Source organism: Salmo salar, chromosome ssa27 (assembly GCF_905237065.1).
Source record: "Salmo salar chromosome ssa27, Ssal_v3.1, whole genome shotgun sequence".
Classification (NCBI taxonomy): domain Eukaryota; kingdom Metazoa; phylum Chordata; class Actinopteri; order Salmoniformes; family Salmonidae; genus Salmo; species Salmo salar.
In genome coordinates this window covers 6,746,204-6,758,437 of record NC_059468.1, presented here as the reverse complement: position 1 = coordinate 6,758,437, position 12,234 = coordinate 6,746,204, and the positions used below count along the sequence as shown (strand labels likewise).

At 41.2% G+C, this 12,234-nt stretch overlaps 1 protein-coding gene across 3 annotated transcripts in view; it reads left to right on the top strand.

The window, feature by feature from the left end:
- The window catches only part of LOC106588502 (angiopoietin-1-like), a 54,465-nt gene that overhangs the window by 37,509 nt on the left and 4,722 nt on the right, over nucleotides 1-12,234 (top strand). For all 3 annotated transcript variants that reach the window (XM_014177605.2, XM_014177604.2, XM_014177603.2), the window contains exon 8: nucleotides 8,804-8,934. In XM_014177605.2, the coding sequence (XP_014033080.2) occupies nucleotides 8,804-8,934 (131 nt within the window). The remainder of the gene's footprint in view (nucleotides 1-8,803; nucleotides 8,935-12,234) is intronic.

Genomic DNA, 12,234 nt, shown 5'->3' with positions numbered 1-12,234 from the left:
TTGTACTGGCAATAGCCTGCATCCATATAAACATGAAATAGCATCTTAGTATCAATTTTACAGCAAGGGAATACAGTGTTTGTGAAAATATTTTCACTTGTTCTGTCTTTTAAATATGAGTCAGTGTGTGCAGCTAACTTTCTTGTTCCCTAATGCTTTTCTCCGCCTTATTTTCCCATTATTTAATGTCTTATTTTACCCCAAAAGGACAATGCCTACCATGCCCATATTACAATATACTTTAAACTGGCGTCAACAATGCTGCTCAACTTATACTTTACAAATACCGTTGACATTGCTGAAAGAGTATTTACGGGCTGACTCATAACTACACAGCTCCCACTGAACCGTGCTTGAACAGGCTTGTAAAATTTGTTTTCTTGGTTTTCGCTCCATTGTGAATCACGTTTCCGTAATTGCTATAACCTATGTCTCTCTGCAAACAATACAAAGGAACAGTCTATAAAATGGACTGAAATTGTTAGCTTGGTGAAATAGTGGGTTGCAACTGAAATAGTGGGCTGTACAGTAATTTAGTCATGACCTGCAAATTACACCTAATGACCTCCATCAACACATTCGATTGATAACACTAATTTATCAACATTTACAGTATGGGCCTCAAAATGAGGCCTTAGACCCTGTTAGGTATCTTATTAGAGAAAGATGGAGGGAGGAAAGAGCAGGAAAGGAAATACAGACTGATAGAAAGAAAAGAGAGAGAGTGATCAGAAAGATGGGAATAAATACATTTTTACTGCAGAGGGGCAGGGAGGGGAATGGAACAACCACTCACACTGCCAATCTGTGGACAGATCTTATTCATAATAGATTTGTGTCTAATCTTATTTAATAAGATCATTTTGAAGGATCGAAGAGGGCGAGGAAAATGATAGTTATGGTTGTAAGTTGCTGAGAAGGTTTGCTGTGAAGCAAGACATCAGTGTTGTTGCAAAGTTTAACTAACAAATGGATGGGGACTTTTGTTTCCAGAACTGGTGTGTGTGTGTGTGTGTGTGTGTGTGTGTGTGTGTGTGTGTGTGTGTGTGTGTGTGTGTGTGTGTGTGTGTGTGTGTGTGTGTGTGTGTGTGTGTGTGTGTGTGTGTGTGTGTGTGTGTGTGTGTGTGTGTGTGTGTGTGTGTGTGTGTGTGTGTGTGTGTGTGTGTGTGGCCTGGGTGGTCAGGGAGAGTGTTTCCGGGGGTCGGCCGGGCATGAGATAGTGCCAGACACATGTTATTTCTCAGGGGTCAGAGCCATCAGTCAGGGGTCAGAGTTGATTACATGACACAGACTACAGAAGGGCTTTGACCAATGACTTACATCCTTTTCAACATGGATCTGAGTAGTGGCCCTGTACCACAGTGGTCCAGGGGGAACATTTGACATATTAACAATGCATATTGAAGTATTGAATTATATAACTGTTTAGTCTACTTGTTAATCCTTTATAAGCTATTTAGACTTTCCTTAACTTTCAAATGCCCTTAGGTGTACTAACTACAGTATAAGTTATGATTATTTATTTTACTACATTATGAATAGAATCTTTGCAAGGATTCAAATTTCATGTTCGTTTCTGCTTGCATGCACCATGCTGTATTTGGGTCAGTAAATGTGTGTCTGAGTATATTTCATTGCAGTTGTGCTTTAACGTTGCATGTGAGGATTTAAGTATTGAATAAAACCATAATCTCCAGAACATTTTGAAATAGAACTATGTTAAAAAGCAGTGTGGGAGTTACTGAACATATGCACGAACACAAGTGAGGTTTACAGCTCAACGCTCTTCTTCTCCGCATGTATGCCGAAATCCTCTCCGTTGGAGAAAGGCCCTATTATGTTCAACTGACTGTCTTTACTAAATAGCCTTCCTCTTCAACCAGCCAAGTTCCCTAAATCCTGGGATTTCTCCATATGGTAATGGAAGATCCCTGGTGGAATCAGACAGTACCCTCAGATGTATTTGACGTGGGGATTTGGAGGAGGACTTGGCCAAGGAGGGATTCTCTAGCTCGGCTGTGACCCCTCTCTGCTAGCCTCACACTGAGATGGGATCCCTGTTACCCCTAACTCATGAAGCTCAGTTTACTCATCCAACACTCATCCGCACTGCATTCTGACTGAGGGGAGGCAGACAGAATACTGTCTGTCTGTAAATCAAATGCTAAGGTAGCTGTGTTCAACGTTATGTTGTGAATCTAAAATCTAAAGATGATTTAGGTGAGAGGCAGTAGTATTATTCTGATATTTTATTAACCTTTTGTTGGGTTGCGGTTTAAGGTTTTAGTTTAAAGAAATTAACAGGGAAGCATACAGTATGATCTACCTCAGTGATGATAATCATTGACAACTTGTAAAGTAAAAAATGGTGAGTGTGTGTGCACATACGTGTGTGTGTGTCCATATGTTCGTCTGTCTCCATGATGACACCCAGCGGCAGGCGAGCGAATGGGCTACAGCCAGACACCTCTGGGTAGGACGTGGTCCATTGTGCATGGTGATTAACCTCTGCTATGAGCCAATCAGGCTGCAGTTCAGCAGGCTAATGACTGCCAGGTGTGCGACAGCATGCGCTGCCTGGACCTCAGCAGGTTTGGTCGTCTCCAAACTCCTTCTCAGACTGGGATAAAAGCAATGAAGCCAGCATGCTAGATTGAACTGTGTCAGTCAAGAGATGAAAGAAGTCAATTTGAAAGACTGCCACAATTATTTCTGTCACACACATACAAAATAAACTTTTGTACAAGCAGACATACTGTATATAACAAAAGTACACATGTAGGTTACAGGTCAAGGACAAAGTTGTGGAGAAGTACAGATCAGGGTTGGGTTATAAAAAAATATCAGAAACTTTGAACATCCCACGGAGCACCATTAAATCCATTATAAAAAAATTGAAAGAATATGGCACCACAACAAACCTGCCAAGAGAGGGCCACCCACCAAAACTCATGAACCAGGCAAGGAGGGCATTAATCAGCGAGGCAACAAAGAGGCCAAAGATAACCTTGAAGGAGCTGCACTTTAAGCTGCACTATGACCACTTTAAGCCGTACACTCCAAGGAGCTGGGCTTTACGGAAGAGTGGCCAGAAAAAAAGCCATTGCTTAAAGAAAAAAATAAGCAAACACGTTTGGTGTTTGCCAAAAGACATGTGGGAGACTCCCCAAACATATGGAAGAAGGTACTCTGGTCAGATGTGACTAAAATTGAGCTTTTTGGCCATCAAGGCCAACACCTCTCATCACCCCAAGAATAACATCCCCACAGTGAAGCATGGTGGTGGCAACATCATGCTGTGGGGATGTTTTTCATAGGCAGGGACCAGGAAACTGGTCAGAATTGAATAAATTATGGAAGGCGCTAAATACAGGGAAGTCCTTGAGGGAAACCTGTTTCAGTCTTCCAGAGATTTGAGACTGGGACGGAGGTTCACCTTCCAGCAGGACAATGACCCTAGGCATACTGCTAAAGCAACAGTCAAGTGGGAAACATTTAAATGTCTTGGAATGGCCTAGTCAAAGCCCAGACCTCAATCCAATTGAGAATCTGTGATATGACTTAAAGATTGCTGTATACCAGCGGAACCCATCCAACCTGAAGGAGCTGGAGCATTTTTATCTTGAAGAATGGGCAAAAATCTCAGTGGCTACATGTGCCAAGCTTATTGAGGCATACTCCAACAGACTTGCAGCTGTAATTGCTGAGAAAGGTGGATCTACAAAGTATTGATTTTTGGGGGGTGAATAGTTATGCATGCTCAAGTATTCAGTTTTTTTGTCTCATTTCTTGTTTGTTTCACAATAAAACATATTTTCCATCTTCAAAGTGGTAGGCATGTTGTGTAAATCAAATGATACAAACCCCAAAATGAATTCCAGGTTGTAAGGCAGCAAACCACTCACTGTATGTTGTGTTGCTACAATGATGTGTTGTTATGTGTTGCTGCCTTGCTATGTTGTTGTCTTAGGTCTCTCTTTATGTATTGATGTATTGTCTCTCTTGTTGTGATGTGTGTTTTGTCCTATATTTATACTGTATTTATTTGTAATTTTTTATCCCAGGCCCCCGTCCCCGCAGGAGGCCTTTTGCCTTTTGGTAGGCCGTCATTGTAAATAAGAATTTGTTCTTAACTGACTTGCCTAGTTAAATCAAGGTTTAATAAATCAAGTCGAAAATCTACTGGCAAATCCTTTTTAATCCTTGTCATATGAAGAGAAATAATGAAGAGAAATTATAGAGAAAACGAATCGGTGCTCATCGGCCATTGGATATAAACATTACACAACAAGTTGGAAATCACAAATTCAACAATGAGTGGTTTTGAATCCGTGACTAACTGCAAGCGTTGCAAATAAATCACTAGCCTGCTATTCAGTGGAGTGGCTGTGTGGTCCCAAATCTGGGATTAAGCTCTTCTCCAAGTTTAAAATGATAAACATTCAACATTGGCCATGATGTCAATGAATCATGATTTGTACCTTGCTCAAAACAACTGTTATCTCAGAAATGCGAAAACTTGACTTCAGTGAGTTCAAGACAACTGGGAAGTCGGGAATAAACAAGCTCCGACTGGGAAAACACGTTTTGAACCGTCATCCAACTTGGAATTGTAAATCCGGCCTCTTTCTAGAGCTACGACCTGAAGATCAATGACGTCATCATGATTTGACCTTGTTTTTTTCCGAGTTCCCAGTTGTTTTGAAAGCACCATAAATCCAGAGAATGCCAGACTTTGATGACAAAATTTGCCCACGAAGGACCGCCGCACCACCTTCCTGTTCAAGTGAGCACAGCACAACAAGGTGAGTCCAAAAATGTCTTGTATGCTTCTGCATAAATGATGTAATATACCAGGGCGATATGCATACTGTAGCAAAGAAGGTAATACTAAGTGTGTGTTGTGTAATAAGCCCATGTGCCTCACCCTAATAGTTTGGTCTATTTTCCCCTCTTAATTTTGCCTACTGTTCCCAGTCCACCTCCAGTTTCAATTATTCTGCCTGTGGCTATGGAACCCTGATGTTCACTGGAATGCTACCTTGTACCATACCTGCTGTTTTCGACTCTCTCCACCCTACCCCCCCCACCCCACCCCACCCCACCCCACACACACATCTGCTGTCTCGACCTCTGAATGCTCGGTTATGTAAAGCCGACTGACATTTACTCCTGAGGTGCTGACCTGTTGCACCCTCTACAACCATTATTTGACCCTGCTGATCATCTATGAACGTTTGAACATCTTGAGGAACAATCTGACCTTAATGGCCATGTACCCATATAATCTCCACCTGGCACAGCCAGAAGAGGACTGCCCAATCATCAGAGCCTGGTTCCTCTCTAGGTTTCTTCCTAGGTTCCTTTCTTTCTACGGAGTTTTCATAGCCTCTGTGCTTCTACATCTGCATTGTTTGCTGTTTGGGGTTTTTGGCTGGGTTTCTGAATAAGCACTTTGTGACATCGGCTGATGTAAAAAGGGCTCTATAAATACATTTGATTGATTGATATAAATAAGGCCATGCGCCAAAAAAAAAAAGAACGTCTTCCCTAATCTTAAACAGCACCGACCGCCACTGTGTCTCTCAACATGGTGTTGTTAGTTTGCCGACTTTGCGCTAATGATAGTGATGCCCTCATGCATTCCCTCATGCATATTGGAGTGGACTAGTCGATGCATACCGTGTAGTTTAGCACAATAGAATCCTATATTTGAAAATAGATGTAATTGAATTAGTTTGCCAAGGATATATTTTGGGAAAGCTTGATAATTGTTCAAGTTTCAAATTATCATGTATTATCATAAAACAATGATCCTTAACTGATCCCAGTTTTGGTAATTTCCCACTTGTACTCTGCAATGCTCCAGAGTCCTTTCCTTATTGCGATTGAAATCAAATCTACAACAAAGCGGTAATAATGATGTGTAGTATTAATACTATTAGCATTTGTATAAATGTTTTATATATCCAACATCCAGCAACGAAATAACACTAACAAACCACCATCCCCTATGGATATGAGCAGAATGACATGGCAGGACACCAACACTTCTTCCTTCAGGCTGTCATTGAGAAAGCTCAAAACAATCCCCCACAATCCAACATTGTGTTTATTAATGAGCCTTGGCCAATCTAATTTGCTCGAGTTATTCCAACAAGAGCCAATCAGATCGGCACAGTTGGCCTTCAAAGTCTGTAAGGGCCCTCATCGGTTGCGCAGATGTTTGACCCTGGAGATGAAATACAGCCCGTTACATGACACACTAAACGTTTCTGCCGAGAAACAGAGACAGCAGAACAACTGTACTCACGCAGGAAAACCGTCTTTTCCTCTTGAAGACTGCTGCTTCGGATCACCCTACTTATCAGTTAAGCACATAATGGACTTGACATGACAGGATGCAGATGTCAATTGAGGTGGATTATCTGGTAAATTGTCTGGTAAATACACAACACACCCAGTAAATACAGACAAAACCTATTTTAAGGTCGGACGAGTGTCATGCGGAGAATCCCTCTTTATGACGTGTCTTGGCGATGTTTCTGTGTGCGGTCGAAAGGCTGTGTAAATGTCTTCTAAATACACAGCTTGTGTCTGTTCTTTATCAGAGCAGTAGCAGGCTACATCCTGGATTGTGTGGGTCAGGAATTAACAGAAGTTAAACTGCCAGGAACTCAAGCTGTGTTTTGTGATACGAGAGTTATAGGCCTACAATAGAGTATCTGCAAGAACTTCTGTAGTCTTAAAGGGTCAGAGTCGTTCTTCAGCATGTGTCACAGATGAAGACTCACTACCCCCAACCTTCCACTACCCACTACCCACGCACACACACACACACAGCTGTGTTTTCGTGAAATTTCAGGACTTTTTGAGTGTACATTTTTTTTTTAATCCTATTTTCCCTAACCCCAAAACCCTAACCCTTAAGCTTAAAATATATTTGAACAAATTCAGGACTTGTTTTCCTAACTTTTCAGGACATTAAGGTGAAATGTTACGACATTGGGGTCCAGATAATGTAGGAAAACAAGTGCACACACACAACACACACACACACACACACACACACACACACACACACTCAACTCCCTACATTATTTCATCACCCCACTACCATGTCTAATTTCAGCATGTTCTATTCATCCAACCCACCTTTGATTCAGATAAAACCACCGATTAGAGCTATGACTCTCCACTACATAATACAGTATTGGTTTAGTGGCTTAGTTGAATTCCCAACAGTGACATAGTCACTTCTTTCCGCTTTCGCTCCATACAAATCATCCATTTACACAGCTGTCTAAATACAGGAGTCATGTTCATGTTAAAAGACTTGCTCCAAGAATATACACCACTGACCAGTGTCTCCACTTCATGAATCTAACCTGAATCCACACAGTTACAAGCAGACGTGTCAGTCAATTACAGTTTGAGGGACATCAGAATGTAATATCTTTGCATTCATTAGTTGTACACATATTTTGTAGGCTACATTTCACCCCACTCACGTTCAATGGGCAATGGGAAATTCATTCCAGGTGGCTACCTCATGAAGCTGGTTGAGAGAATGCCTAGAGTTTGCAAAGCTGTCCTCAATGCAAATATAAAATCAAATATAAAATATATTTTGATTTGTTTAACACTTTTTTGGTTACTACATGAATCCATATGTGTTATTTCATAGTTTTGATGTCTTCACTATAATTCTACAATATAGAAAATAGTACAAATAAAGAAAAACCATTAAATGAGTAGGTGTGTCCAAACTTTTGACTGGTACTTTATATAGATATATATTTTTAAAAGCCTTTCCAACCTTTCTCATAGGAAAAAACACAACTTGACTGAGACTTGTTACCGCCTACTCCCCTGTCCATTCTGATTGACGGCAATGGGTCTCAGGAAATGATTTTGCTTAACAGAACATGTTTCAGAGCACAGAGCAGACACATTGGCATGGTCCTCTGACAGAGTTCCTTGGCTCTGAGAGTCCATCTTTGGTGAGAGAAAACTCTTAGGCGTGTGATAATGTGGGTTAGAGAAAGGCAGGCCACAGAATGAGCTCCTAATGATGCAGGTCACAGCAGGAAAGAGAGGATTGACACTACAGCATTTCTGCTCTCTTACCAAGAGTGATTTCACAATTCACAATGACACACCCTCAAGTGTGTTTAGGCACACCTACTAGTTTTTTTTTTTAACTATGTTCTACATTGTAGAATAATAGTGAAGACATCAAAACTATAAAATAACACATACGGAATCATGTAGTAACCAAAAAAGTGTTAAACAAATCAAAATATATGTTCTATTTGAGATTCTTCAAAGTACCCACCCTTTGACTCTCTTAGACCCTATTCAATTCCCAGTGGGGAGAATTGTTAGGGGTTGAGTGGTGAGAACGATAGTGATGATTGGATCTGACTAGGACCACTAGGACCAGTGGGAGGGGAGTTATGTAGCCTACATGATGGTGCCTCATTGGGCTGTACCTGGGTCAGCCCTTAACGACCTGGTCGTTGGTCTCTCTGCTCCTGTTATACTGTAAATAACACCTGCAAGCTCTGAGGCTTGCAGGTGCTTCCCAGACAACTTTGTCTAAACTTCTCTCTCTTTATTTCATTCATGTTGACCCAGGCGGAGAGACTGTTTGCAGATCAAATCTACTCAGGAAATCACTGCTGAAAATGTAACTTTCTCGGGAGGTCTCTTACAGTGTGTTATGTCTTCTTCTCTCCCTCTAATCGCCCTCTTTTATTTTGTCTTCTTTTTCTTGTCATCCTCTACCTCCTCCTCTCAGACTGTTCCTGAAGAGTCACAGTGGGACAGCAGGCAGGCAGAGCAGTCTGGTGATCCACGGGGCAGACTTCAGCACCAAAGACATGGACAACGACAACTGCATCTGCAAGTGTGCCCTCATGCTCACAGGGGGTAAGTACCAGTGTCCCCATAATGCACCTTACTGCAGTGTTGACAATATAGTTTACCAAGCTACCAATGACTTCACAATGGAAGAAGTTAAGCAAAAGTAAAGCTACCCTTAAAGTTATATTGAAAAAGTAACTACAAAATACTTAGTGATAAATTATCATATCTAAATCTGAATGTCAGACTACAAATTGCAAGACCATATCACTCTGGGGTCATATGTTAACAGAATGTGTAATTTAGCCTATTAAACACACAAACTATATTTGAAGTGAGAATTAGGCAGGTCTGATGCTGAATAAAACAAAAACCTTCTTGGCTACTTTACCCATATTTAATTTTATTTTTGGCAAAAAAATAAGTGTGTATAGTTCCAGTAGTTAGCTACACTGCTACATGGCAAAAACGTAATTAACTACTGAAAACACTACCAAGATTTGAATTGAGTTCAACTACCACCAAGCTACTGCATGTAGTTAAATGTAGTTAAATTACTAGTTGAACTATACTGAACAAAGATCTAAACGCAACATGCAACAATTTTAAAGATTTTACTGAATTAGAATTCATATAAGGAAATCAGTCAATTTAAATAAATTAACTAGGCCCTAAACTATGTATTTCACATGACAGGGCTGGGGCGCAGCCATGGGTGGGCCTGGGAGGACATAGGCCCATCTACTTGGGAGCCAGGCCCACCCACTGGGGAGCCAGGCCCAGCCAATCAGAATTAGTTTTTCTCCACAAAAGGGCTTTAATACAGACAGAAATGCTCCTCAGTTTCATCAGCTGTCCGGGTGGCTGGTCTCAGTTAATCCCACAGGTGAAGAAGCCAGATGTGGAGTTCTGGGCTGGCGTGGTTACACATGGTCTGCGGTTGTGAGGCCGGTTGGATGTACTGCCAAATTCTCTTAAACGATGTTGGAGGCGGCTTATGGTAGAGGAATTAACACTCTATTCTCTGGTAACAGCTCTGGTGGACATTCCTGCGGTCAGCAATTGCGCAATCCCTTAAAACTTGAGACATCTGTGACATTTTGTTGTGTTACAAAACTGTACATTTTAAAGTGGCCTTTTATTGTCCCCAGCACAAGGTGCACCTGCGTAATGATCATGCTGTTTAATCAACTTCTTGATATGCCACACCTGTCAGGTGTTTGGATTATCTTGGCAAAGGAGAATTGCTCACTAAAAGGGAAGTAAACAAATTTGTGCACAACACTTGAGAGAAACAAGCTCTAGGATCTTTTATTTCAGCTCATGAAACATGGGACACTTTACATGTTGTGCTTGTATTTTTGTTCAGTATACATACAGTTCACTACTCCCCAACACTGCCACACTGTGACATGGTACAAAGAGAACCCATTAATATACTATTTAGTGATGTGGTAGGGGAGACCCAATAATGCACCACACTGAGAAATGGCACAAGAAGAGTCCCCACAAACCACTACATCATGGCAGAAAGGAAGATTTATCTTTGTAATGCATCCTGGTCAAGTGTCTAGAGAACTTGGTTCCACTACAAGACTAGCCTGATTCCTCCTAGCTCAAACCCTGAGACTGGGTTGTGTCATTTTAACACGGACCTGTGCATGTAGCATTGTACCACAGTACAGAGTAATGAGGCGTGTGTGCAGCTTACTGCATCTCCTAACTTCTGCACTCCCACTACAGCACATTTGGGGTTTCAAATTAGCACCATAAATGTCCATGGGCCGGGTACCAAGTGTCAGGGAGATTCAAAATGACTCTAATTCTCTGGCTGTGTAAGTGGAGCAAGGTGACCCTACTCACTGTATGACAGTTCCCCAGTGGAGGACTGGGCTTGTAAACCGTTTATGGTCAATGGCAAGAGAAGACAATATCGGGAGATCGGGGAATTCTGTCCAACCCGATCTAAGGACTGCGTATTTCCCCTAATTCAACAAGTCAGTCTCACAATCCAGCAGTGTGTTAGCACTGACATAGATTGTTTTTACCATATTCACTGTAATAACATGTATATATGATCAGTGCAGTAGAAACAGTAAGAAAAACAACAGTAACCAAAGAGGAGAAATCAAACAGAGCCTTCAGAAAGTATTTTCCACGTTTTCCACATTTTGTCGTTTTAAATTCATTTAAATGGCTTACTTTTGGATTAAATTGAAATTTTGTGCCACTGATTTATACACAATACCCCTTATGTCAAAGTGGAATTATTTGCAAATTCATTAAAAAATCTGAGCTGAAACGTCTTGGGTCAAGAACTATTCAACCCTTTTGTCAGGAGTAAAAATGTGCTTAACAAGTCACGTAATAAGTGGCATGGGCTAACTAATTATTGTGTACAATAATGGCGTTAAACGTGATTTCGAGCAGTGAATTTCAAGCACAGATTAAACCACAGACCAGGGAAGTTTTCTAATGGTTCGCAAAGGGCACCTATATATATATATATATATATATATATATATATATATATATATATATATATATATATATATATTAGACATTAAATATCCCTTTGAGCATGGTGCAGTTATTAATTACACTTTTGATGGTGTATCAATACACTAAGTCACTACTATGATACAGGCCCCTTCCTAACTCAGTTGCCGGAGAAGAAGGGAAGTGTCACGCCTGCTCCTGCTCTCCTTCTCTGGCGCTCGAGGACGCCAGGCTGCCCAGCACTACGCACTCCTGCCACCATCATTATGCACACCTGTTTCCCTCGTCACGTGCATCAGCGATTCATTGGACTCAGCTGGAGTCAATCACCTGTGTTATTACCTCCCCTATATCTGTATGTTCCCCAGCTCTGTTCCCCGCTTCTGCATTAATTGTCGTATGTCGTGGTGTTACCCGGTTCTGATGCTGTTCCAGTCCTATGTCTGTGCAAAATTAAATGTTCACTCTCCATACCTGCTTCTCATCTCCAGCGTCGGTTCTGACAGGAACCCCTCTGACAGGAACCCCTCAGGGATTTTACCATGAGGCCAATGGTGATTTTAAAACAGTAACAGAGTGTAAGCCTAGTGGTTAGGGCTTTGGGCCAGTAACCGAAAGGTTCATTAGATCGAATCCCTGAGCTGACAAGGTAAAAATCTGTCGTTCTGCCCCTGAACAAGGCAGTTAACCCACTGTTCCCAGGCCGTCGTTGTAAATAAGAATGTGTTCTTAACTGACTTGCCTAGTTAAATAAAAGAAGCCTGTACAGAATAAAAAACATGGATCCTGTTTGCAATAAGGCACTAAAGTAATACTGAAAAATATGTGGCAAAGACATTCACTTTTTCTCCTGAATACAAAGCGTTA